The sequence below is a fragment of the Pteronotus mesoamericanus genome, unplaced genomic scaffold, assembly GCF_021234165.1.
Source record: "Pteronotus mesoamericanus isolate MK-2021 breed Mesoamerican mustached bat unplaced genomic scaffold, CSHL_Meso_final contig_221, whole genome shotgun sequence".
Classification (NCBI taxonomy): domain Eukaryota; kingdom Metazoa; phylum Chordata; class Mammalia; order Chiroptera; family Mormoopidae; genus Pteronotus; species Pteronotus mesoamericanus.
The window spans coordinates 719611-747435 of NW_026555092.1; the positions used below are offsets into that span (position 1 = coordinate 719611).

Consider the following 27825-nt stretch of genomic DNA (forward strand, 5'->3'; position numbering starts at 1 on the left):
GGCGTAAAACCCTTCCATACACCCTACGAGATTGTCCAGAGTTGAGCCTTCCTTTTACTTCCTGCCTCATGGCTCAAGCCCTGTGCCCTGTTAGCTTGCACTTCCTTCAGTTCCTCCAAACTGAGCTCTGGTGCTGGGGACAAGGGCCTTTTGCCCTGAAATGTCTTAGTCTGGCCACGTCCTACTCACCCTTTAAACTTCTGCGTAGAACTCGGCTCTTCTGGGAAGCTTTTTTGCATTTTTCACTCCACTTTTCCTTACAGCACCCTGTACCTCCTCCTTGATAGCATTTGTTATGGAGTATTATGGTGATTGTCGTGTCCTTGGCTCTATGTCCCATGAGGATGTGGGCTTCCTGAGGACAATCGCCATGTCTCTGATTACATGTGTTACACCTGGCACCTAGAACAGGACCTGACATGAGAGTTCTATACACATCAAAGATAAATACAAATGCTAATCGAAACTGAGGAAGTGGAGGCTTTTGCTAAAGAGGGACTTATAAGTGGAGTGAGTAAATGGGATTAAGGGCAGATATCAGGACTATTTCCAGGGATGGTGACAAAGACTGCTTAGATGGTCAAGAGGAGGAGACAGTGGCATCATCATGGGAAGAAACAGTTAAGAAAGAGAAGCTGGGATGAGGGAGAAGAGGCCGTTACTGATGGAGTCAGCTTCCAGAGTAGGTGGGTGTTGGAAAATAGGGTGACTAGCTATCCTTGTATGACTGTGTCCCAGGAATACCCTTACTTAGTCCAGGCAAATCCAGGTTGGTCACCCTGGGTGGAAACAAGATTACCAGAGGAGCCAGCAGTTTTTGACAAGGGCTATCAGGGAAAGCAGAGAGGCCAAGAAGGGCAGGTTAAATAAATGAAGTGTATGGGTATTGAAACCAGGGCAAAACTCTGCTCCTGAGCTGTGTGACATTCCTGAACTTAGTTAACCTCTCAGGTTCCTTTAACTTGCGATAATTAAACAAGAATATGAAAGCGCCTATCCCAACTGTACGCTCACAGCTGCAGTTAAAATTTTTAGGTTCTATTCTTTCCTCACTTTTGCCGCTGCTCTCATCCCACTTCTGCTTTTCCGTCTCTCTCGGCTTTCTCTTGCTCTGCTCCCGGGACCCACCCGCTCTTCACTTAGAGGGCCAGCCACCGCTAGGGGGAAGAGCGGAGCCAAAAAAAAAAAAAAAAAGGTGCGTGCCCCACTAGCCCAGCCCTCCCAGGAGAGGTCTCCACGGCGCATGACCGTAAAGCTGCGCGGAGAGGGGAGGGACGGGGTCCGGTCACGTGACCCCGAGTGCCTGGTATCGGCGCAGCCGTGGTGATAGCGTTGCCGTCGCCGGGCTCCGTCGGTCGCTGCACTTTCGCTTCTGTGCACCTGAGTGGGCCGCCCCGCGGTCCTGCGGCTTTTCCTCCTGCCGCTGCAGGCCGCGGGCCGCGGGGCCAAGGCCATGTCCCGAAAGCAGGCGGCGAAGAGCCGGCCGGGCAGCGGCGGCCGGAAAGCCGAGGCCGAGCGCAAGCGGGACGAGCGGGCGGCGCGCCGGGCCCTGGCCAAGGAGCGGCGGAACCGGCCCGAGTCCGGCGGCGGCGGCGGCGGCTGCGAGGAGGAGTTCGTGAGCTTCGCCAACCAGCTGCAGGCCCTGGGGCTGAAGCTGCGGGAGGTGCCGGGGGACGGGTGAGGCGGGCCCGGGAGAGCGGGGGGCGGCGCCGGGGGATGCGCCGGGCTTGGCGACCGTCGCCCGCTCTCGTCCGCCCACTCGTGCAGGCGGCCCCGAGAGCCAGCCGCGAGCCCGCCGCTCCCCAGGGCAGAGGGTCCGGCGGCGGGCGAGGCGGCGACGCTCCTTCCCGGCAGCGCTCGAGTAATCTCACGTTCCTCCCCTAATTGTTAAGGCAAAGGCAGGATGCGGAGAGAGAATACCGGAGCAGGTGTCCTTCAGATTGGTGTGCCGAAAGGCCTCTTTGAAAGGTGACGTTTCAGCTGCGATCCGCCGGGACGCGATGCAGCCAGTTCCTTGAAGAGCGGGACGGCACGTAGAGCAGACAGAAATGACAGTCAAATAGAGGCGTAGGCCTCACGTGGTTTAACATTTTGTCTCCTTCGAGTCCTTACTTTTGGGCCTCCCCCCGCTTTGGGAAATTAGGTCTGTGAAGCCCTGCTGTTGGCTGAAGGCAACTTCTCTATTTATTCCAGGGGCCTCAGTTTCTCCTCTGTAAGCAAAGGTGCTTACCCAAGCTTCCTTGAGGTTTGGAATGGAATCTAGGTCCACCCTCTTTAGGGATAAATAAAGGTGTGAGAGGGGGAGAATGGGAGAAAGGCAGGAAAAACGGCTTCAGGAAAAGGGAAGTGGAGACAGGAGGGTGGATGGAAGAAGCAGGTGGGTAGAGGAGAGGGGAGGAGAACAGTTTTAATCAAGACTTTCATGAACTGGCCCCGATTTATCTTTTCCATCTTTCCTACATATGCTCAGTGCTTTAGGCTAATTGGATCTAGAGTTTGGTTATATTTTGCTCACCGCCACCCAGCACGGTGTGGAGTACATAGAGGCACTCTGTGCATTTTTGTTGAATGAATGAATGGATGGATGATGGAAAACTCATAGAGGGAGGCCAGCTAGATGCTCAGCAGGACCTCTCAAAGGGATATTTCCTTAGTGGAGTCACTGCAGTTGGAGACTTGCTTTGCTGGGTCTTTTCACCTAGTACTTTGATTTTTTTCAGATATAATGTTTACTAACTATTCAGGGTGTTACTTATTTTAATCAGATTCAAAAGCACAAGAGAGTGCTGTATAAATCAAAGCACTAATTGAATTCTTTATAGTGGGATCGAGGTGGGGCTGTTCTTGGCAGTAGTGGGTATGGTAGTCTCAATGGTAGGGTGCCCAGGAGACTGAAATACTCAACAGAAGGTCGCTCGTGAGCAGGAATCACACCGCGGGGAGTTGTAAGATCTTGGGGGAGCTTTCCTAAGGCTATAGGAAGCTTTGGGGGTGGTACCTCTCCTCCCACCCACAAAGAGAGTACTTTGGTAGTTAATGCAGCAAACGTTGGTTAAGCGAGGAGCTGGGACTACACTGGTGACTAAGATGCTCACAGAGTTCAAGATCTGGTAAGAGAGAAACGTAACAGCTGATCTCAAACATTCCAGTCTTAGGACCCCTTTACACTCTTAAAAATTACTGGGGACTCCAAAGAGCTCTTGTTTATGTGGGTTATAGCTAGCAGTATTTACTGAATTAGGAAGGAAAAAAAAAATTAAAGCAAGACTACACAAACACACTGCATTAGCTCTCAGAGTGATAACCTCATATATCAGATAGCTTCTGGAAAACTCCGCTGTAACATTTGTGAGAGAATGAGAGTGAAAAAGATAACATCTTAATGTTGAATTCATAGATACCCTGAAAGGGTCTCAGAGATACTTGACCCCCACACTGGGCCACACTTTGAGAATGGATTGTATAAATAATTTTTTAAAAGTCTGATATAGTCTTAGCAGTGAGTGATTATAGTAGTGCTATTGAGAAGGAAGTGGCTAACGCTCCGTTAGGTGGTTAGGGCAGCAGCCTCATTCATCCAGCAAATTCTCGTTGAAATGTACCCTGTGCTGGATGCCTCGCAGAGGAGGTCACGTGCAGGCGGGGTTGTGAAGGACCCCTAGGAATATGCCAGAGAACATTCCAGCATGGGGGGTGAGATATGTGAAGGCACCAGAGCACTTTATTTCTAAGAGACCTGCAAGTTGTTCGGGATGACAGCAGCGCAGGGTACGTGTTAGGAGTCGGGGCAGTGCGGCTGTAGAGGCCAGGGGTCAGCTTGACCAGAATGCTCGTGTTTCTCACTTCCAAGGTCTTTACTCGTTGGCCAGTGTTAGATAAAGTGATAATTCCTCTTGCGCGGGCTCTGCGAAGCTCACCCACTCACTCTTCCCAAGGCTTCCAGACACGGACTGTGGCTCTGCCTCCTTCCTATTGTGGTGCTTTTGGGTGTGTGATAACGGCCTGGGTCACTGCGGCAGAGATGTTCCTGTGTGTGCGGTGGGCTGGCAGGTGTCAGCACCTTCCTTAATTAATATTTATTGAGTGCTCTTTGGGGAAATATGATAAAGTTATGGTAATATAAAAATAATAATTGACAGTCTTCACTCTTCCGTGTTTCCATTCTGGTCTGATTACAGTGTCGAGAAGCCTGAGAGAGCATCTGGCTGTGTGGGCCTATCTGTTGGTGGTGGTGTGGTCCTCGGAGTGCTCTGGAACCTCTGGGGGCTTGGGGATAAATTAGCTGGTGTCCTCTGAGTCCACTGTTTCCATGGGTTGAGTCAGATTCACGTAGCTTAATCAGGGAGCTATTTATAGGGTTTTGTGATACATCCTGGGCCATTTTCATACTTGTTATGTTGTCTGGAAGGTGGACCCACATAAATTGGATTTAGTTTCAAAACAAGAAGGAAATATTTTAAGCTTGATGTTGTCCTTAAAAACATCATTGGCTATAATTTGAAAAGAATGTCTAATTGCAGTAGGCAGTTGAAGCAACATTAGCATCCTATGAACAATATCCAGTTGTATTTACTAATTGTACCCCAAATTACATAACTAATTAGTAGTGTTCTAAAATTAAAACATTATAGAATCACCAATCTTAGCTGTTTAGCTCTGTCTCAGAATAAGTTGTTTTATTTTTTTATTTTGTAATTGTAGGATCTGGGTGATGGAAAGGCATCTGCACATCCTCTTGCCTGTCGGTCACCTGCATCATCTCTTCAGCAGCCCCACCTTCTGTGTCTAGCGCAGTGATTCTCAGGCCTGGTGACACAGGAGAATCACCTGCGGGAACTCTGGGGGCAGTGCAGTGCCTGGGGCCTCCCCTAGGTCAGCTACACCAGAATCTCAGGCCGTGCAGCCTGCCTATTGGTGATTTTTCAAAAGGTCCAAAGGTGATTTCTATGTGCAGCCATCATTGAAAACCACTGATTTATTAGACTTTAGATTTTAGACTAGTGTTTCTCAAACTCTGGCATGCAGCAGGGTCACCTGGAGGGCCAGTTAAAGCACTCGGCGCGACTGGATTTCCCGGGCCAGGCCCAGTCTGAGTCAGTAGGCCTGGGCCGGCCGCCGAATCCTCCTTTGGAACAGGCTCTCGCAATGCGGATGTCGCTTGTCAGGGACCGCACTCGGAGAAGCACTGGCCCAGAGCAGCGCTGCCCACAGAAATACAATGGGAGCCATGGGTGTAATTTAAAAGTTTTTAGTAGCCACATTAAAAAACTACAAAGAAACAGGTGAAACTATTTCAATATGTGTTTTAAGCCACTCTAAAATACGTCAATGTATAATCAATATAAAAATTGTTAATGTGGAATTTTACATTTAAAAAATTCTATTCAAAATCCAGTGCTTCACACCTAGAGCACTCCTCATTTGGATGAACCACATTTCATATGCTCAGTAGTCACAGGAGGCTCGTGGCTACTATACTGTACAGCACAGAGCACACAATTCTTGAGGGTTGCCAATAGAAATTTATAAGATTCTGAATCTGTATGCCCATAGAGGTAAAATAAAATTTCCTTTTATTTGCTAAAATCTATGTGTCTGTATCTCCAGTGTTTTAGTTTTATATTATTGTACAAGTATAACATACCTTTCATCTAAACATCAGTAGTCCTTTATGTTCTTCCAGTTACGCATTTTAGAACCATATCATTTCACCCTGGCTGGTGTGGCTCAGTGGGTTGAGCACCGGCCTGTGAACCGAAGGGTTCCGGCTTCAACTCCCAGTCAGGGCACGTGCCTGGGTTGCGGGCCAGGTCCCTGGTTGGGGGTGCATGAGAGAGGCAACCAATCAATGTTTCTCTCCCTCTTTTTCTCCCTTCCTCTCTCTCTAGAAAATAAATAAAATCTTAAAAACAATGACCTCATATCATTTCATCTGAACTTTCTTACAGTGCAATAACCAGAATGGTACCCAGTACTCTAGCTGTCGTCTGACCTCAAAGAATAGGACAAATCCCGTGCCCCTCCTTTTGGTGCATGTGCACTGCCGTTACTGCAGCCTGGGAGCCCATGACGTTTTCTGATGTCTCTGTGACAACCGTGGCTCATACTAAATGAGGGAGCCCTTAAACTCTTACCTGCTACTTGTGAATTGGTGGTTTTTGTGAGTGCAAATGTAAGACCTTTACATATATCCCAGTAACACAGTGGTTCTCAAGGGGAGATGACTTTGTTCCCCTGGGGAACATTTGGCAATGTCTGGAGACATTTGTGGTTGTCACAACTGGCAGGGAAGGAGGTGGTGGTGGTGCTACTGGCATCTAGTTGGTAGAGGCTCCTGAACGTTCTGCAGGTAACAAGACAGCCCCTGCAACAAGAGTCGTCCCCACATGCTGATAGTGTGGGGCTTGAGAAGCCCTGCGGCGTGTAACGGGGAGGGCGCGCACCCCGGAAACTGTGGGTCCCCCAGAGGTCCTCCGGGCAGTGACTGCTTTGCTCTCTTGCTGGGCTCCCTGAGGGGCCTCAGGTTGGCCACTGTCAGACAAGGAAGCGATTTGTCTCTTGATTTTTCATTTTGACTATTTTTAGTGAGGTCAGGAAAGTTTGCTGAATATAGAAAAATATTAAGATAATATATAATATAACCTTTGCTTCTAATTCTACTACCTAGGGGTAACTATAGCTGACATTTGGGTTCCTGGGTTTGAATCCTGGGGTCTACCACCGACTAGTTATGTGACCTCAATTGAGCGAGTTACCGTGGAGGGATAGTAATAATACCAAGCTCAGAGTTGCAAGGACTAAGTACATTTAATACATGTGAAGTGTTTACAGCAGCCCCTGGCATGTGGTCAATGTTTAAGTGGTGGTTTCGGTGCTTTTTCTTTGCATACGTGTGTGTGGTGTGCAGATGAACGTGTCAACTTTTTTGGCTTATATGGAGAACATTTACCCATGTTACTCAAAGTTCTTAGCATGTTACTTTCTATAGGACACCATGACTTTTGAGATATTAAATGTAAAATAACTATCATTTTGGGCTAAATCACACCCCTTAAGCTAGATTAAAGAATAGATCTAGCGGTGGCAGATGCTAAAGGTTTAAGAAAAGTTTGAGAGAAAAGCTTAAAATTGAGAATGCTTTACTCATTTTTTTTTCTTCTGTAGTTGAAGAAAGACTGACATTGTCCATTTTAGCAACAGACACCTCAGTCTAGTAGAGAAGTGCTGTATTCCAGTCCCTTCTAGAATCTTGCCTTAGATTGCTGCGAAGCTTCTTGGTTCTAGTTTATAGAATCTTTCACCTTTAAATTTTTTCTCCCCTCTTGCAAAAAATAGTATAAATCCTTACACATTTGAAGAGACTCCTGTCTCTATAACTTTTTTTAAAATTCATTTTTCTGAGTTGAAAAACAAAAACAAAACCCTTCTTTCTCCTATGCATTTATGTCTGAGGCCCTTCTGGAAGTGATAGGTGGAAGAGTAGACAGTTTGGTGTGAAACCGGGCAACTGTTTCGCTTAAGAATGGCTGGTTTCCCTAGTTTTAAGGATGCTGGGTTGTGTATGTTTTTTTCAAGCTCTGTGTATCTTGGCTCTGTGTGATATAGATTGGAATTTTATTATAGTAGCTTTTTAGGGGTTTGAAAGTAATGATAGCTCTTAAAGTTTATTAGCAGCTTTTTAATTTTAGAAACAAAACAAAATAAAAATCGTGTTAAAGTTCTCATTTGGCAGGAGCAGCGACAGCATTGTGGCTCCCTGGGTGGGGGCTGCGGAGCCGAAGAAGAGGGGAGGTGTCATGGCCAGGGCAGCCGCACACGTCCAAGCTCCTCTGTGTTCTTAGGGCTTAAACAGGGTCCCGGGTTCAGTTTGTACTGGGAGCTTGACGAATTACCATCTTTTGGGTACTGTCTGTTAGGCGAATGATTAGTTAGCTGGGCAGCTCTAGTGAAACTTGTTTTGGAAAAAAGGCAGTAGATACGACTTAGCATTTTGGAGGAGCGTCTGGGGATGGGAACCCTTGAGAAATGGCCTGTGATGTCTGGAGCCTGACTTCAGGCAGCGAGTTTGTCACTGGCCTCACTTGGTGAAGCGGCTGAGGCCCCGGAATGTTGAATAACTTCCCTGAGTCAGCCCGCCCGGAAGTGGGGAACAGCATCCTAGTTTGTCACCTCTTACACAGGTGGCGTAGCTGGACATCTGCTCTAGAGCTCTCCCCTCAGACCTCGGAAGAATCATGGAATGTCAGCTGAGGCTTTCTCTCTTCCCTGTGTGAAAGATTTCCACAGATGGCCTAGCATGAGGCATTTTAGATGAACTGAATTAATTATTTTTAAAGGTTTTGACTAGCGTTTTTGTTTTGATAGCAATTGCCTGTTCAGAGCCCTTGGTGATCAACTGGAGGGACACTCACGAAACCATCTCAAGCACCGACAGGAGACAGTGGACTACATGATAAAGCAGCGGGAAGATTTTGAACCCTTTGTAGAAGATGACATTCCCTTTGAGAAACATGGTAGGTCCACCGTGGGACACTGGATCCTCCCAGAGTGACACATTGGGTAACTAAATCCATCGGCCTTCCCCACCCTCCGAGCCAGGAGTCTGGTCACATAAACAATGGCGTGTATTCTGCAAATACTTACTTGTCCGCTCTGTAATAGGCAGCATGCTGGGCAGTTGGGATTCAGTAGGTTTCGATGTGTATACCCTTAATAAAACTGATATGTTAACCGACTTGGGGGAAGTAGACTGTAAAATAGTGTGTGTAGATTGGTCCTATCTTTAAAAGGTATTCACACTCAGAAACACACTAGAACAATTCTGGAAAGATGCTAACATTTTATGGTGGTTTATCCTTGGCTCCACTTATTTTCAGAAACCACTTACCCTCTTTAAACTTCTCTGAAGGGGAGATAATAGCACCTATTACAGGCTTTGCTGGTGAAGGTTAAATTGAATGATATCATTAAAATAAGTTCTTAGCTGTTAGCCATCTGGGGATGATGGGTCTATATGTATTATAAATTACCATCTGTAGATTTTTCTGATTTTTTAAAAGTTTTTAAATGTTTATTTTTTGATTATAGGAGGGGATAGAGGGAGGGAGACGGAGAAGGGAGCAGAGAGAGAGACAGAGAGAGAGCGACTTGTTGTCCCACTGATTTATGCATCCATTGGTTGATTGTTGTGTGTGCCCTGACTGAAGACAGAACCCACAACCTCTGTGTATCGGGACGACACTAATCACTTGAGCTACCTGCCCAGGGCTGTAGAATCTTCTGATTTTACATGATCATGTACTACTTCTGTAATCAGAAAAATCAATAAAGTTATTTTAATTTCTCACCAAGAACCCAAACACCTCCTGTTTTATTTGAGACAAATTGTTTAGTGATGTTAATTAATTCCTTAATAGGCACAAATCTAGTAAGAAAATGCATATAAGCTTTTAAACTTTAATTTGACAAGAATTTACTGAAGATGTGCTATGCTAGGTGCTGGTACAGTCTTATCTGCCTCTTATCAGGAAAGAGACAGTATTTCCTGTGCTTTCGATTGCAACTCTGGGAACCACGCCAAGAAAGAACGGGGGGCGAGACTGAGAAGGGGCATGCGTTAGGAGGCCCTACACACTGGCCAGGTGCAGGCGGAAGGGGGTCTCCCCGAAGGCAGCCGCTGGGGGCGAGGGGCGGGGTCTAGGCCAAGACACAGTTGGCAGTAAAATCGACAAGAGTCATTGGAGGTAGAAGGAAGGGGTCGGGGGAGACAAAGGTGATTCTGAAGACTCTGTTTGGGGAACGGCTAGGGAGCTGTCCTGTTAGCAGTACTGAGGGCAGCCGTCAGCGATTCATAACTCGTGGAGGAAGACCTCATTCGCTAAGCACCAGCGGCAAAAGAGACGTAGCAACCAAGCTCCCCACGGGTAGTTGCTACCAGTCACCGAGCTGATGGTCCCTCTCCCTGGGTCGCTTTTTGTCTAGCACACAGGCAGTTAACCAGATGGCCAGCAGTCTACAAATTAAATGCGGGTATATGGGGCAAGTTTTGTAGTCTAGCTATAGGAATTGTGTCATTGATCCAATTAAAATAATTTGGATGAAGTGAGTTTTTAGTTCTTGACTTAAAACTCTACTTTGATCATCCTCGGTGAAGGTCGTGTGGTAGATTTGGGGGTGTGGCAGAGCAAGGAACTTGTGTCCAGGGTGATAGGCACTTTAGATGTACAACAGGAAGATGTTTTCTTGAAATGACACTGTGCATTCCTGATCGTTGTTGGTGCTTCATGAAGAATTTGAGCTTCCAAGTGAGAGGTGGCTCTGAGTGCCAGAGCAGAAATGGAAAGAATTCACTGATCTGCATGTTCCATGTGTGTGTCACTTGAAGACTAAATTTATGCATTGTCACTCACATCGCAGTTCTGTGTTTGTAATGTCTGTCTGCCTTGTTACCTTGTGAGAGACTTGAGGGCAGAGACTGTCTCTTCCCCCCAAATGGCAGTGCCTAGCCTGTGGTAGGCACTCGTAAGACGGTTGCTGAGTGACTAAATGAACGGCCCACCTAACTTTTCAGAACCTGGTTGGTTGCCCTTGTATCTTTCTGTATCTTTTTGGAGTATTACTTCCTTTCAGGCTGTGGCTGTGGAGACTCGGCACCATCTTTGCTCCAACTGTACAAATACCCAGATTAGAATCCTGAATGTTCTTAACGCCTCCTCTCCCTCCCTTCCCACACCCAGTCATTAAGTCTTGTGATGCCTCCCTCAGTATATTTTCTCTCCTGCTAGACCCTCATAAAAATAGGCCTCTGTGGTCTTTTGGTCATTTCTCTAGGTTTCGTCAATGCTCTTTCAACTGGTCTCTTTGCCCGTTGACCCATTCAGCTTGTTTTCTGCAGCCGAGCGGTGACCTAAATGTACATCTAATTCTTCTTTCCCCATAGCTACAACCCCTTGACCTCAGGATAAAGTCCTAACTCTTGAGCCCTTTGTGATCTGTGGTTTTCTCATTTTCCTCTCCTCATCGTCCACCCTGCTGCCTTAGCATTCTAAGTTCTGCAGACTCATCTTTCTGCCTCTCTCTTCTCTGCCTGGAACTCATCTCTCTTCTGTGTCTCTATCTTCTACTTGTCATTTGGGAATTGGCTTAGTTGTCCAAGCCGAGAAGCTCATCTGATAACACCTTACCCCTCCCCCCCGCCGCCCCCACCGCTGCCACACTGGTTTCTGTTCCTGACCTGGGCTAGCGAGCTGCAGGTTTTAGGGCGCGGTCTTCCGCAAGACTTCCCTCACTTCTGACACTACCTGCAAGGTTGGGGTCTCCTGAAACCACTATCAGGTTAGAGGATTTGCTACAGGGACTCACAGAATTTTCTGAAGGTTGTCATATTCACATTCATAGTTTATCCCATGGCAAGGTTATAGATCAAAATGAACCAAAGGGCAGGGTCTGAGAGGCTCCAAACACGAAGCTTCTGTTGTCCTCAGGATGCGTTGTCCTCCCGGCATCTGTGTGATGCAGAGAATTGTCAGCCATGAAGCTCCCCTGAACTTTGGTGTCCAGAGTTGCCTTATGTGGGCATTACTGATCAATCGCCTAGCTCCCCAGTTCCCAGGTCTGGCTGATGTCATACGGCCGGAGTTGAGGGGCCCACTGTGAACAGCAGAGACATTCCTATCACTTGGGAAATTTGAAGGTTTAGAGGTTGTCTCCCAGGAGCCAGGGGCAAAGGTCAGACCTTTCTGGGGCAAGGCCAAATTTTTTACCATATATCCCTTTCCTGTAGCACTTATGTATCAGCAGCACCTATTTGCTTGTTTGCCCCCCATTGATTGTAAACTTCTCAAGGGCCAACTGTGACAGGCCATATAATGGAGTGGCCAGAAACTAGGGTCTTGGGGTCAGGCTGCCTGGGATGTAATCTCAGCTGTGCCGTGTGCTGGCCCTGTGACCTTGAGCACAGTCATAAATTACTCTGTGCCCCCGTTTCCTCCTCTGTGAGATGGTGTGCATGATAATTCTCAGGGAATTGTTTTGAAGATTAAAAGTGATAATCCGTAAGGAAATGAGCAGTGCTTGACACATAACGTGCATTCATTAATGCAAACTATTATATAAATCACTGTTTATTGTTACATTTTCTGTGTCTTTTATGGAGGTAGGCTTATAGGAAACATTCAATAAATACTGGGGGAATGAGTCAATGGATCCTTTCTTTAAGAATGGCTGCTGTGTTTTTGAGTAGCAATCTACATACTGTTCAAGCATCTAAATTCCTAGACTCTGACAAAGCGAATGGACTTTTTAGATGTATATGCTTGTTTCTCATTATTTGGAACTAAAGTACTAGTGTGTTTGCATTTGGATTTTTCTATTATAAAGACCATTTCTCTCCCTCTCCTGTTTCCATGCAGTGGCCAGTTTGGCAAAGCCTGGTACCTTTGCTGGCAATGATGCAATTGTAGCCTTTGCAAGAAATCATCAATTGAATGTGGTGATTCATCAACTCAATGCCCCATTGTGGCAGGTAGGTCACCTATTCAGGAGTTTATCTTAAGCTCTCCTTTATAAGTTGCTTTGGGGATGTCCTGAGTGATGAGGCGTGACCTGTGCTTTTGAACTGTATAGGGTGACCTGGACTGTGAGCCTAACCAAAGACCGGAAGCTTGTGCTGGCTTGGGATGACCCTGTGCCGAGTTCACGTGGAGTCTGGTCTATAATTCAGAAACCTTTAAATGCCAGAAACATTTTTCAACATTCAGTTAATTGGGAAGTTTCGGCGGGCAGAGAGCCTAATGTAGAAATACTGTCAATAATTTTGTAAAATGTCTAAGCAAGAATGTAAAGGATTAGTGCATACAAATTTAGTTTTGAAGTATGCCTAGTCCCACATGTATGTTTGTGTTTCTTAGGTGGAGGGAAACAGAGACCAAATTTACTATCATAAGCATTGCTAAAAAGGATGTTCTGAACAACAAGATTCATTTCGTGGCCTAGGATGGCCAGTTCCGTTTCTCCGGTTGGCTCAGCTGTGTATATGATTCCAGTGGTTTTCCTACAGCAGACAAGATTTTACGACGAGTGTTACGTTTGTGCCGTAGGGTGGCAGAGCACGTTGTTGAGCCGCGCAGTTGTCCCTTCATTCCCCTCTGTGAGGTAGCTTCGGTACCCCAAATTACGCTGGTCTCCCTCCATCAAACCAGACATTCTGTGTGGAAGGGCCAAGGCGGGGCGACAGCGCGTACAGGCCGCCACCCCCCGCTCTCCCCCCTTGCGCGTGCGGAGCTTCCTGCACGGCAGCTCGGCCCCTGCGGGCTGGGCGTGTCGTTTCTGTCAGTCATCCTCCCTCTGCGGCTCCAGGTCGACCTTTATTTTTTTTAATTAGGTAAAATATAATGAATTGAAGAAAAATTCAAAAATTCAGAAAAGCCAATAGAGGCAAATAAAAATTGCCTAGAGTCACACTCCCCAGAGATGATTACTGTTAACGTTTTGGTGTGTATTCCTGTCATTCCCACATACTCGCAGCTATAAGAACATTCATAAGCAACTGGGAAGATGTGTATCATGATGGTTTTATACACCTTTCAAACACATCTCCAACACATTTGGACCTGCCCATGCATATGGAGACACAGATTTATATATCCCTGCATATTATTATTATTATTATAATAAAGGCAACGGAGACCTTTTTCTCCCTCTTTTTGTGTACCGCCAACCCATATTTTCCTTTGTAAGTGGTTTATTCACAACCCTTCCTCATTAAAAATAAAGTTCTGTTTATAGAGATATAATTAACATGTTGGAAAACTAACCTTTCTCAGGTGTACATTTTTTTTAGACAAATATAGTCATGTAACCACCGTCACTGTCAACATAGGAAATGTTTCTGTCACCTGCAAGAGCTTCCTCGTGCCCCTTTGCAGCCACGAGCCCCCTCCCCGTATCCCCAGTGCCTGTCATCTGATTTGTCTCTCATAGCTTTGCCTTCCCAGAACGTCAGCTGAATGGTAGCATCTAGCCCTTACGTCTGGCATAATGTCCTCTTAACAAAATTACACCAAAATAAAGTAGATACTCCGTGGGTTGGTGAGGAATTTTACGGGGAGGGAAACGTGTGTGTGTGTGTGTGTGTGTGTGTGTGTGTGTGTGTGTGTTCGTTCCTTCGTTCCTTCTCTCTTCAGGGCAGCGTTGGATGTACTGACACCAGGGAGAGCTATCATTTTTAGTGAGATGTTCTCTTTCTAAGGATGGTCTTTGAGCCAAGAATACTGCTACCTTCTTCACTGTCCCAGCTTTTTGACATTAAATTATTACTGTTCAGCAGAAGTCATCAGACCGTTGGAGTATACAGCGTAATGACCGTAGTTTTGCAGGGAAGCACTCAGTGTCAACCTAGTAACCATGATCTGCTTTTTCTTCCATTGATAACATAACTTTATTTTAGTTTCTTAATAATCTAAGTAGTTGTAGAAGATAATTCTGCAAGTTAGAATTTTTTCAAGTACATTTTTATAGCATTGTCTTCCATGGATTGCTAAACATTAAAAGTGTATGTTTTAAAATACATGTATTTGCTATATAGTGGAGCTGGTCACTGGATCTCCCCCATTTCCCCCCACCCCAGTGAAGTGTCTTATGAAATCTAAGAATTGAAACTGCTTTGGTTGCTACTGTCATGGGTAAGAACTCTTGCATTAATAATGAGCAGTCTCATACAACAATAGAGATACTGAAACCTGTATATTTTTTCTGGTTACAAATAAAGTATATGCTTCTGTGAACTATATAGACACAGGCAACATAGAAAGTAGGGCTTCAGGTGCAACAAACCTGCGTGTGTTTGTGAGCCTTCCCTCTTGGAAGGGCCTGTGCAGTTAGGGAGGTACTGAAGTCCTGGAACTGGAGCCTATTTAACGTCACTGAAATCTTCCCCGGGGTTTTGAAGTGCATTTTCATATGGATTAATTTCCATATTCTTCCATACTAAGCACAGCGAAGCATACGTGCGTGGATGGCGGGGAGAGGGAAGTCAGAACCGCTCCGGACATGCCTGGTCCTGTTCCCAGTCATTCCATGAAGAGCCCGTTGACGGGGCTTCCTGAGCGATGCCGGTAGCTTCTCTCTCCAGGAGCTGCCGCCATCCAGATCCTCGCTGGCATCTCCGTTCTCTTGCTTCCAGATTCGTGGTACAGATAAGAGCAGCGTGCGGGAGTTACACATCGCCTATCGGTACGGAGAGCACTATGACAGCGTTCGGAGGATCAATGACAACTCAGAAGCTCCTGCCCATCTCCAGACTGATGTGAGTGAGGCCTCTGTTTTCTTCCGTAGTCTCAGCTCTGAGGGAACCAGGTCAGGAGCTGGGTGCCCGGAGCCAAAAACCAGTGATGTTTTTATGGACACTTGTTTTTAAGAATCTGTGGGCTTGACTTTTTTTAAAAGGTTTTATTTATTTATTTTTAGAGAGAGGGTAAGGGAGGGAGAAAGGGAGAGAAACATCTAGCTACCTCTTGCATGCCTCCAGTCGCCCCCAGCTGGGGACCTGGCCTGCAACCCCAGCGGGTGCCTTGACTGGGGAATAGAACCGGTGACCTTTCAGCTTGTGGTGGGACGGATGCCCAACCCTCTGAGCCACACCAGTCAGAGCTTGATGTTTTCTTTTTCACTTTTTTACCTCGGGTGAGAGTAACACAGAAAATTGCTTGTCATTCTTTTGTTTTCCCTAATAGCTGATAGCTATGATTACATGGATAGAATTTATATAAAAAATAAAAATTACTTTTATGTTTTAAAATTAATCCATGCTTTATATCTAAAGTTTGGAAACTATAAAACAAGTAAAGAAGAAGATAAAAAGTACACAAAAATCAACTGGCAGGATGCAATTTTTGTTTTTTTTGGTATTTATATAGCTTTGTTTTCTGCTTTTCAAAAATTAACATTATTGAATAAACTTTTTCTCGTGTTATTACACCTTTTTTTGTAATTTAAAAAATACCTAAAAAATTATTTTTTGAGTAGGTAATATTTGCCCACAGGGCAGAATTTAAAATGTGTAACAAGGTTATAGTGAAAGTCAGTTCCCATCCTTGTCCCCCTCCCTGGATGCACCCAGTGTTAACAGTGTATCATAAAATCTAGAGATATTTATATATCAAGCAGATATGTGTATACATGCACATATTCCAGTTTTTAATAGCGGCATAGTACTCAGTATGGAGACGTTACAATGCGTCTGACCAGCCCCCTATTGACCGACTCTTGGGAGGTTTTCAAACTTCTCTTTTTATAAACAACATGAATCTTTTCACACATGTGTGAGTGTACCTGTGGGGTAAGTTCCTGGAGGGTCCTTACTGTGCCAGAGGGTACGTGCACCTGTGATTTTCACGGCCTTTGCCGAGCTGCTCTCCGATGCCGTGTTACCGGCTCGTGCTCCCCGTTGTGTGTGTATCTCTTCTTGTGCCTCTGCCAGCAGAGCAAGGGATCAGATTGTTTTTCATCTTTGTCAGTGGTAGGGAAAAATTGCTTTCTTAACACTTTAAAATTTGTATTTCTCTTACAAGTGAGTTTATGCAATCTTTTCCTGTGCTTAAGACCTATTTGTATTTCCTTTTTTGTGAGTATTCATTTTCTTTGCCAATATTTTTCCTATTAAGTTTTCTTAATGATTTTTTTGGAGGTCTTTATAGGAAAATTAGCCTCTCTCTGTGGTATGAGTTGCAAATATATTTTCACTTACCCTTTTATTCTCTTTTCTTTGGTACTTGCTATGAAGGAATTTTAGACTCTTAGGGGGCTAAATTTATCAAGTTGTCTGATGTGTGTTTGTGGTTTTGGGTTGTAATTAGGGATGTGTTTCCTACTCTGAGGTTAAGAAGAATTTGCCTTTAGTTTACTGTAGTACTTTTATGGTTTCATTTTTTTAAATTAAATTTTGTCTTTATTTGAGATTTATATTCATATAAAGGTGTGATGGTATGGATCCAACTTTATATTTTATCTTGTGGTTATCTTGTTGTACCCAAACCGTTTATTATTTATACATCTTCACTGATTTAAAGTGTCACTTTTTTTCCATATACTGAAGTCCCAGATGTGCCTGGCTCTATTTTTAGACATTTGGGTCTGTTCCACTGGTTTCTCTGCTCATGTGCTAATGTGTTTGTTGTTTTAATTATTGTTGTAAGAGTGTATTTTAAAATCTGGTAGAACTTTTCACTCATCATTACTTTTTTTGTAATTTTCTGTATTTTTCATTTTATGTATTATGATTGTTAGATAAATTTTCTTATCTAATTAAAAGAAGTCCAATTCATACTTATTTTTATTGGTGTTTCATTAAACTCATAGATTAACTTAAGGAAAAATTGACATCTTTGTGGTGTTGAATCTTCCTAGCCAAGAACCCAGTGAACTTTATTTAATTGACTATTTTGGAAGCCTTTTCTTTATATAGATTTTGCCCACTTTTTGCTGAGTTTATTCTTAGGTGTTTTGTCTTTTCTATTCCTATCGTAAGGAAAGGATCTTCTTTCCCCTTTATATTTTCTAGCTGATTATCATATGTATATATGAGGGTTATTAATGAAATTTTAATTATATACATACCCAGCTATCCTATGGGATTCTCTTTTGTTTTTAAATTGATGAAAAAGGCACATACCATAAAATTAACCATTTTAAAGTATCCAGTTCAGTGGCACCTTAGTGTATGCACAGAGCCGCGAAAGCATTTCACCCAGCTCCGGAACACTTGCGTCATCGCAGAAGGAAACCCCACACCGTTCAGCAGACGCTCCCCGTTTCCTGCGTCCTCCAGCCACCCCGACCGGCTCTGGATTTCATGTAAATGGAATCACACAATAGGTGGCCGTGCAGTTTTCGAGGTTCATCCATGTTGTGGCTCATGTCACCGCCTTGCTCCTTCCTTTTCCAGGCTGAATAATATTTCACGGTGTGGGCACACCACATTTCGTTCAGCTGCGTTTATTTGTTGATGGGCATTTGGGTTGTGTCTACCTTCTAGCTATTGTAAATAGCACTTCTGTGAATGTTGTGTGTAAGACTGTTTGAGTGCCTGTTTTCAGTCTTTTCAGTTCACACCTAGGAGTGGAATTGCTGGGTAATATGGTAATTCTGTGTTTAACATTTTGAGGAGCTGCGACACCGTTTTCCACAGTTGCTGCACCAATTTACATTCCCACCAGCAACGTATTGAGGGCTCCACTTTCTCTGCATCTCTCCTAATACTTGTTATTTTTCTTTATTTTTAAAACTATGGCCATCCTGCTAGTTGTGAAGTGGTATCTTGTGGTTTTGCTTTGCATTTCCATAGTGACTAATGATGTTGAGCATCTTTTCATGTGTTTCTTGGCCATTTGTATCTTTGGAGAAATGTCAAGTCCTTTGCTGGTGATTTAATTGGGTTGTTTGTGCTTTTGTTGTTGTTAAGTTGTAAGAGTTCTTCATATATTCTGGATGTTAGGTTCTTATTGAATATATGATTTGCCAGAATCCTTCCTGTTTGTAGTATTTTTTTCTAGGTATAGAATTAGTATCTGCCAATAATGGTAACTTTTCTTCTTCCTTTTTAATTTTATACTTTAATTTTTGGGGTGTTAATTGCATTGACTGTTGCCTCTGAAACATTGAGAAATAATAATGGTAGTAGTGAAAGTCCTTATTGTGGTCCTTGCTTTAGTGGGAATGAAGCATCATGGTTATTTAACATTACCCACGCCATGAAACCATTAGCTTGTTTCCAGTTACTCACCACTGTTAGTAGCAATGTGATGAGCACTTTCATGTAAATCCTTTCTATACTTGACTTTATTTTCTTTGGATAAATTTCAGAGACTCTTGATACTCATCGCCAAATTGTTAGAATATAGTTTTATAATGGGTTGCTTTTTATTAACACTTGAATACAGCACATTGCTGGATTCCACTTACGCTTTTACATGCATAAGATTGAAATGGCCTCACCCATTCCCCTTTTCTCTGCATTAATAGCAAGCAGAAGGACAAGGTGATTAGGCAGCTACAGATGGATGATTTTAGCTTTTCTGATGTAGGCATAGGGTTTAGTTTTTCTTGATAAAGGCACAACGGATTCTAAGTGAGCTGCTCTTTGTGGTTCAGAATTTGGATGGACAGATTCCCTTGAGTGAGGTGATATGCATGTGAGGTTAGAGTAGTCATGCTCACTTGTGACTGTCCAGTTGGGACAGGAACTTCAGCACATCATAGCTCATAGGACCTAGGGGACCAGAGAGGTGTGTGTAACTTTCTTCAGGACGAGCTGTCCTGACACAGAGCTTGTCAGGTGCTGGTGTAGAGGATTTTCTCTGTTACTAAGCTCACACCTCCAGAAATCAGCTGAGACAAATACGTGTCTGAGTGAGCAGCCATGGCCAAAGTGTAGGTATCTACAGACCATCGGTGTTCTAATGCCGTTCTTACTGAACAGTTGATCCCGTATCTTGGGCATTTCTCTCTGATACTTCTGTTGTGGACTGGAATATCAGAACCTGGATGAAATTAAACCTTGTCCTAGCTCTTAAGATTGTTTCTGGAATCTTTTCCTTATATATTTGAATGTTTTTGAGATTAGAGTGTCTTCCTTAGTTGAAGATTCTGAACATAGTTTGCAAGAGTTCTATGATGATTACTCGTAATATTTCTTTTAGTTTCAGATACTTCATCAAGATGAATCAAATAAGAGAGAAAAGATCAAGACAAAGGGAGTTGACTTTGAAGATGACCTGCAAGATGAAGTGGAAGATGCTGTCCAGAAAGTTTGCAGCGCCACTGGCTGTTCAGTTAGTATTTCTGTCCCACAGTAGCCCTGGTTCATAAGCAAGCGTTGCTGTGCCTCGTCCACCGTGCCAGCGTCTCCTGGCCAAGATAGGTCCATGATATTTGGAATCTGATGAGGCTGTGTGATACAGCTTAGTGAGAGCTGTTTATTCACTTCTCTCTTGTGTGCTAGATTTAACCCAATACTGCTCAAAATCCCAAGGAAGCATGTGGATTTATTTTTTTTTTCTGATTCGTGTTTGTACAAGTAAAAGTATTTTATAAAGGGAATTTATTTATATTCACTGGTTTTTCAGGTGACCAACCTCATGGAAAACCATCATTTTCTAAATGGAAAAGATCTTGAAACTTTGTCTCAATTCTCACTATTACATCATTTTGTTTATCAAATTGTGGCAGTAGAAAGAGGTAGAAAAGTATTTCCAGAGTCTTGAAGTGTTTCTTTGTTTCTTGGATAGGATTTTAATTTGATAGTCCAGAACCTGGAAGCTGAAAATTATAATATTGAATCTGCAATAATTACCATGCTTCAGATGAACCAGGGGAAAAGAAATAGTAAGTCCATGATTAATATTTATAAGCTTTCAAAATGATTGTATTGGTAATTTTCCAAATATTTATTTTTAATCAAGTCGCAGGTGGTAATTATACTGTCCTTTTATTTATTCATTTAGCTCATTTATTGAGCACTTCCTGTGCAGGCCATTCCCTAGGTTCTAGCCCTGCCACAGGGCGTGTCTTGGTGGTGGGGACCGGCGTGTGAGCGGGCGCAGTGGTGCGTGATGCAGCTGCGGGCGTGGGGGCTTGGGGAGTGTGTGGGAGGGTCCCCCAACCCAGATGTGGAGGCTTGGAGAGTGTCAGGGGAGACTTATCTTTTTAGAAATAAGATTTCTTTTTAAAATCAAAATGATGACTAAATTGAATGGAGAGAAAAATACCTTATCGTTCCAATGGAAATATTTAGATTACTAACATCTATCAACTGGTAACAATTCAGAATTATTTTTACTTGAACTGAGTTTAATTTTGTGACACAGAGGAAGGAAAGAAGATGTGATGTCTTCACTGTTTTCTCAGGTCATTTATTTAAAATGATTTCAATATTTATTGCCAGATATTATGTACCAGATACTGTTCCTGGCATTATTATTTTCTATGTTACGGAGTATTTTATTATGTACTTTATATATTTGCTGTGCCTTCCTAGAAAGCAATAAATAACTTGGTCTTTGTGACTTTAAAGCAACCCTGTCCAGTACCTGTGCTGCCTGGTATGTTGTGTACTTGACATGTACCTGAGGCTGAGGAACTACAATTTACATTTTATTTAACTTTAACTAGTCCTATGTAACTAGTGTCTACTGTACTGTATAGCACAGCTTTACAGCTTGTTTCTTTTTCTGGTTTTGGGGTGCAAATGAAAGATTTCCCCCTAAATATTCATGTTGAAAAGTGGTTTGTCTAAACAAGACACTCTCTGGTGGGAAGGTGATGATGAGGCTGGTCAACAGGTTACTTATAAATTCCCAAATTTTACCAGTATTTTTCCCCTATGTGCCCTGCTGTATTGACTTGATACTAGAATTTGCCTCAAGGAAACTTACTCTCCAGATGAGAGCGAACTAGGGACCAAGGTAATTTTGGCGTCATTTAACAGGAATTGACTTGTGTAACCATCTTTGGTTCTCAATTTTAATAAAATATCTTTCTTTGGAAGATGCAGAGGAGAACCTTGAGTCCAGTGGCCGAGTGCTGAAGCAGAGTGGTCCTTTATGGGAGGAGGGTGGCAGTGGCACCAGGATCTTTGGAAATCAGGGCTTAAATGAAGTCAGGACTGACAACAATAAGGTGCGGGCCAGCCCTAGTGAAGAGAGCAAAGCCAATAAAAACCAGCTCCCAAAGGTATGGAAGATGGGGCTGCAAGGGCGAGTGGTGGGCTGCTGTGACTCGGCAGTGGTGGGACCTTGGGGCTCATTTTGATGCATAATTTTCTTTTGATTTATAAAGTAGAAGTTGTAGAAAATATGGGGAGCGCATAAAGGTTAGCAGGAAGCAGAACAAAGACCTCCCTTGTGCTCTGTGGCGTCCCCAGGGGTGAGTGGAAGGAAGCACACACGGAAGTTGTACTCTGTGTGTACACGTGCGTCATCCTTCCTCACCTGTGGGTACGGCTGCTTTCCGTGTTAATTCACGCTATAAAGTCCCATTTTTAAAAAAGAGATTTTAGAGCGACAGGAAGGGAGAAAGAAAGAGAGGAATATAAATGTGAGAGAGAACCATCGATCAGTTGCCTCCCATATACGCCCCAAGTGGGGACCACACCTGCAACCTCTTGGTTTGTGGAATGATGCTCCAGCCAACTGAGCCACCTGGCCAGGACTAAATAGTCCCATATTTCAATAAATATCATCATCTTCAGTGAGCACCTGCATCATTTATTTATATAAATCTGTATTTTGCGCTAGTTTCTTGGCTAAAGTCCCAGAAGAGGACGTGACAGGTTAAAGGGCATGGATATTTGAATTTTTTTAAGGCTTTCTCGTACATTGCCAAGTGCTTCCCAGAAGGGTTGACATCCCACTCGCTGCACCGTCCCCCCATGCGTACACGTAATTTATGTAATTTAAATGGAAATTTGAGCAGTAATGGAAACTACATTGTGTGTGCTCTGTTTGGCGGGGTTTCTCTGTCCTGTTCTCGTTGCAGGGCGGCCTGTGCCCTGCGCCACCGTCAGCCCCGCACCCCCTTCAGCGGGCGCGGCCGGAGTCAGCGAGCGGCGCCTCACCCCGCTGTCTTCTCTTCCAGGTCACCAGCAGGCAGCGGAGAGAGCAGCAGCGCCTGGAGAAAAAGAAACGACAGGAGGAGAGGCACCGTCACAAAGCCCTGGAGAGCAGGAGTGGCCACAGGGACAACAACAGGAGCGAAGCCGAGGCGAATGCGCAGGTCACCTTGGTGAAGACCTTTGCTGCTCTCAACATCTGACTCACGCTGGCCGGCTGGGCATTGCGGGAAGCGGGCGGAGAGGCCGTGCTGGGCCGGGGCTCCCCAGGGAGGCTGTGCTTCGCAGCAGCCGCAGAGCCCCATGGGGGCTCACACTGAGTCGTGTCCTTCCGTCGCCCCTGTTGTGTTCCAAGTTTTGTTAGTGATGTGTTTCATTTTATGAAGGTTCAGTGAAGCCATTTGTGTTCTGTAATAAAAATGTTGAGTTTTCGGGTGGATAGCTAGGTCAGTAAAAACCTCTTAGGTGTGGCACCATTCGCTCTAAAAATTCTGAAAATCAGAGTCCAGTGGCCCTGGGATCTTTCCTTAAGCTTTGGGGTGAGTTTTGCTGTAATTGTTCATGAAGTAGTTTAGATTACTTGCTGGAGATTCAGAATGACACATTTCCTTTGTTCTTCATTTTTGACCAGATACAGTAGTATACAAGATAGTCTGTAAACGATCTCCAACTCAGGAACATGTTTAGGTTTAACTTTCTCTTAACCCACATTAGTCAGAAATTACTTCAGGAAATGTTTTCCGCTCTCCCACCCCACTGTGAGGTGGCGGCTGTGGCCTGCAGTGGGGGCGGGACTCCGAACCCTGTTCCTCTCCCTCCGGACCCTGCTGCCGTTTCAGGTGGGGTGCAGGTGCTGTCCGTTTGTTTACACTCAAGCCATATGATTTGTGCGCCTGCCTGTTAATGAGGCCTGGGCTTTGCTGGAGAGTCGGTAGTGTTGTTGAAGTTTTGGTGCTTGTGTTTGGACGATGGGAAGGTGGCATGTGACTGCTTACGGCAGAGTTCGGGATTCTGGTAGTGTGGGAGTTGTAGCAGGAGAAATCGAGGCTGTTCTTGAGTGTTGGCCTAGGAAGAGGCTGAAGTTACTTGATTTTGTAGGGGGGATGTCGGGAAGAGTATATCTAAGGTGGTTTGTCTTCACATTGTAAGTAACTATTTTCTTCCTTACTTTTCTAGACTTAGATGCCTTTGGGGAAATAAGAGGTAACCTGACCTGTTGCTAAATTTTTGTGTGTGTGTTGTGAAAATGAACCATTACAATGCTGCATTTATTTCTCTTTATTTAAACCCTACTTGGGATTCTGATGCTGGAAAAACTCTCTAGTGCCCACCACGAATTGTTAGGGAGTCAGGTTAGACCAGCAGGGCAGAGAATGGGCCTTGGCTGAGGACTGTGAGTGACTCTGCAGTTCTGAAATAGACAGATTTGGGCCGTGGAGGTAGGTCATTCCTCACACTGAGTTAGGTGGATGTGAACTTTAAAACTGTGATGTCTGAAGTGGACTCAATATTTAGACAGATAAGTTATGCCCATGAAAAGGTAAACGGTTACCTCTGCCACCTCAGATTTCAAAGTTTGAGGTGAAGAGAAAGCTATGAAAAGGTATCGACAGGTGTAGACATGCTATGTCTGGGCTGGCCCTGGATTTATTGAATTGTCTGTCGATAGGCGATTTGCTTTCTTCGATTTAATGATGTGTTTTAATTTTTTGCTTTTTTTTCCTTTGGTGACTTTTTGGGGTGGGAGCATGAGCCTCCTCTAGCAGTCACTCCCAGGACATTGTAGTTTGGGCATCTTCCTGGCACAGTGCGTTGCCCAAGTCAGCAGGTTGAGACACTGCACAGCCTTCTCTCCCTGCACCGTGCCGAGCCCAGAGTTTGAGGCTCTAGAGCTCAGTCCAGACAAGTGAGGGATCTCCACCGCCTCACTGTTTTCACGGGCGTGACGTCAGGGCTTTCAGCTCTGGACACATCCCTAACTCGGGCTGAGCTTTTTTGAATGAATGTTCATTCTTGCCTGTTTTGAACTATGAGAGTGCAGGAGACCAGAGTCTCAGATGAAGATTGTGTGCCAGGAATTCAGCAGAATCAGGAGTTAAAAGTAGCCTAAGGGAGGCTCTTTGTCAGAAGTGGTCGGATTGCTTTATTTACTTTGTTAATGAAGGTGGCCTTGGGCCCTAGTGGGTTTTAGAAGTTTTAGAAGCTGCTAAAAAGTTAAAAAAGAATATGGGGCACATTTATTTATAGATTACCTAATTCTGATGACAGGCCCCAGCCTCTCTCGGGTAGAGTAACAGCGGTTTTAAAAACTAATCAAATGGCTTCAGTAATTTTCTTTTATTGCTCTTTTATAGCTTTCCAGTTATATTAGTCTGTTCAGTATGTTAATTATTAGGGATGGGGTAAACGTATCCTACTTTAGTGACATCTTCTAGCTAAGGGTTTGAATTCAGACTTCACCGCCTCAGCTTCACTGAAGAATGAGGTGGATGGAATCTGTATACTTAGTTGCCTTCATAGTCACTTGAAAATCCCTTTATGGGCAGCCAGAAGGGAGACTGTGTTCAGTCCTGAATGGCTGCTGTCAGTCACTCACTGCTCCCTGGTAGGAGGTGGGTCTTTTTTAGCTTCTGTTACGTCTCCGCTGTTAAATGGGGTTTCTTGGCAGCTTTCCCTGAGGCCAGGAGAAAGGGACGGGGCAGTGATCCGTAGCTGCTTACTAGTCTTATAAACTGTCCATAAAGGTTTTACGAATTAAAAAAAAACATTTTTAAAAGTCAAAACAAATAAAATTGTAGTGGCAACAGCTTTGTACTAGAGAGATAGATGTATTAAAACAACTTAGATCCACAACTTCTAGGTAATAGCGTTGTCACCAGGAGACACTAGAGAGAGGGAACGTACGTGCATATGTAATTTTTCAACGATATGAACGTACACTTTCAGTACTGGTTGAGGAATTGTGGCAGAAAGAAGTATCTTAAATGTTAGTTGAGCTGGCCTGGAGTTTGTTTTCCAAGCTCTGAAGACACTTCCAAACCCATTTTAGATCTGAGGCCCTGCGAGGCGGGACCTCCCTCACGGGGTGCTTAGCGCCGGGCTTCGAGGGAGCCTTTGCACGGGCGACTTACAGTGCCTGCTCCCCGGGGGCTCTGACAGCGTGAAGCGAGATGGCGGCGGGCGGGCGGGGGGAGGCCGCACCAAGCAGGGCAGAGCTGCCCCCGTGTGCAGCAGGGGCTGTCGGGTGCACCCGGCGTGGATCGGCCCCCTGTCGAGCCCCTGTCATCCGTGTGCAGTTTCTCCCCTGCTGAGAAACTAGACTCCGCCTGGGCTGCACTGGGTTAACGCAGGGCTATCAGCTTTCCTCCGTGGAACAGTCCGCTCGGCCACTGGGCCGGCGGAAGGGAACTGGGATTCCTCGTCAGGGCTGACTGAGTCACGCTGGCCACAGGGCCCTTGCGGGCAGGGCGGGCACAGCTGCCGGGTTTGGCCGTCATGCCTGGGGCCCCCTCTGGGCCCTGTCTTGGGTGGGTGCATAGCTCTTAACCTCTTTACCTCAAGGCTCCGCAGCAGACCGTTAGACTCCCAGTCGGGCGCAGTCTTTCTGTCCCGTCATCTTCACGATCCGCGGTTTCAGCCATCTCGGCCTCCGGAGCAGGTGTCGCTGAAGCTCCAGGGCCTCCCGACAGTTGTTCCGGGTGAGACAGTTGAGGCGCTGTGTCCAGGGTGTGCTCTCCTGACCCTAAAGCAGATGTGTTTTTCCACTGGTGTTGAGTTAGACACCTAGATGGCACTTTTAAACTATAGCACATCTTCCGCTGTCTCCTATCAGGGCACGTGGACAACCAGTTTGAGTGGGGAAAGTGAGCGCCACTCACAGAGCACCTGCGCAGCGCAGGCCCCCCGAGCGCGCCGCGGAGCCGGGCCCCAGGGGAGAGCTGGGCGCCCGGCCCGCCCGGCCCTGTCCCAGGTAAAATCCCTGGGAAACCCTTAGGCTCTTCTTGACCATTTCCTCTAAGGGGTTACTTCCTAGAGTCTTCCTCTCTATCCTTGTTCAGACTACTTTGTAGCTCAATTAAAATGTTTAGCATCCTTGCAAAGTAACTTGAGAAGAGGGAGGTACCGGTAAAGAATGCATTTCTCTAAAAGCACGCACTTCTGCACGGTGACTTTGTTTAAGCAGAGCACACCCAGGACGCAGAGTTTCTTCCGCTCCCTAGGCTGGTGGGCCGGGAAGCCAGTGATCTCTGGACAGAGCCTCTGGGGCCTGCGTCCCGCGGGCCACTGTGGCCAGCCGTCTGCGGCAAGCATGTGAGCTCTGTCGCAGGCCTCAGCCTGGCGGGTCCCTCGGCCAAAACACGAGGAGCGCTGGAATGGGGCTATTCACGTCTTCCTGTTCTCCCTGTCCATTTCCCCCAGATGCCACCCTTCCAGCATTTGCCACCAGCACTGAGCTCAGGGAGAAGAAAAGAGCCAGGACCTTAAACCTCCATGTTCCTCTTCCTGAGGTCGACGTGCTGGTGGGCGCCAGTCTCCTTCGCGAAGGAGGGCGTGTGTCTGTGGAGCACGCGGGCTTCGCAGGCTCAGGAACCTTCTTTCTTTTCGAATTGCACTATACTTGTTCTAGCTTCAGTCTGGAGATAAATGTAAGACCTCCGTGGGGTCATGACCCATAGACTTAGCAAGCCTTGCCTTATCCAGGAGCTCGACAGGAGAAATGTGACCATTGTCTGGTGTCCACAGTCCATTTCCTCTAGGCTGTTTCTTTCCACAGATTGTTTTAATCCGAACTGTTTTATTTTTTATTTACCAAAGTACTGTACTTGGCTATTTGCAGTGTTTTCAAAACCAAATGTTTCTTTCATTGTGTTTTTAATCTTCAATACTTGGTGCAATAGAAGCTGCAAAGATGTGCCACTTTATCTATGAAAAATTTATTGTATACCAATAAATTCTAGTTTAAAGACAGAGTTGCAAGCTCTTTGCGCCTCTCTGACCGCCCACTGTCGGAGTGCAGGAGTCGGAGAGCGCTTCCTGCGAGGTGTCCTTCTCAGAGACCTTGCGCGGAAGGTGTGTGTTCTCACTGAGTGGTGTCTCGGCGCACGGGCATTTGGATCTCGCTGAGCTCAAAAGAGCGGATTGGAGTGTTAGTGCAGGTGAGTGTGCACTGGCAGGGCTGCCCTGAAGGGCTGGACACTTGGGATTCCTGCTTGATGTCCAAG

The 27825-nt window shown here is 45.3% G+C and overlaps 1 protein-coding gene across 2 annotated transcripts; it reads left to right on the forward strand.

The window, feature by feature from the left end:
- Positions 1–1311: 1311 nt before the first annotated feature.
- Positions 1312–27601, forward strand: OTUD3 (OTU deubiquitinase 3). Of its 2 annotated transcripts, XM_054571657.1 has the most exons (8): positions 1312–1677; positions 8365–8513; positions 12411–12523; positions 15182–15304; positions 19695–19826; positions 20283–20379; positions 21542–21726; positions 22630–22914. In XM_054571657.1, exons 1-8 carry the CDS (start codon positions 1454–1456, stop codon positions 22804–22806), a joined length of 1200 nt encoding a protein of 399 aa, XP_054427632.1. In that variant the 5' UTR covers positions 1312–1453; the 3' UTR covers positions 22807–22914. The 2 variants fall into 2 exon arrangements, with proteins under 2 accessions (XP_054427632.1, XP_054427633.1); XM_054571658.1 differs by lacking the exon at positions 21542–21726 and having other exon boundaries at positions 22630–27601.
- The last annotated feature ends 224 nt before the right edge of the window (positions 27602–27825 follow it).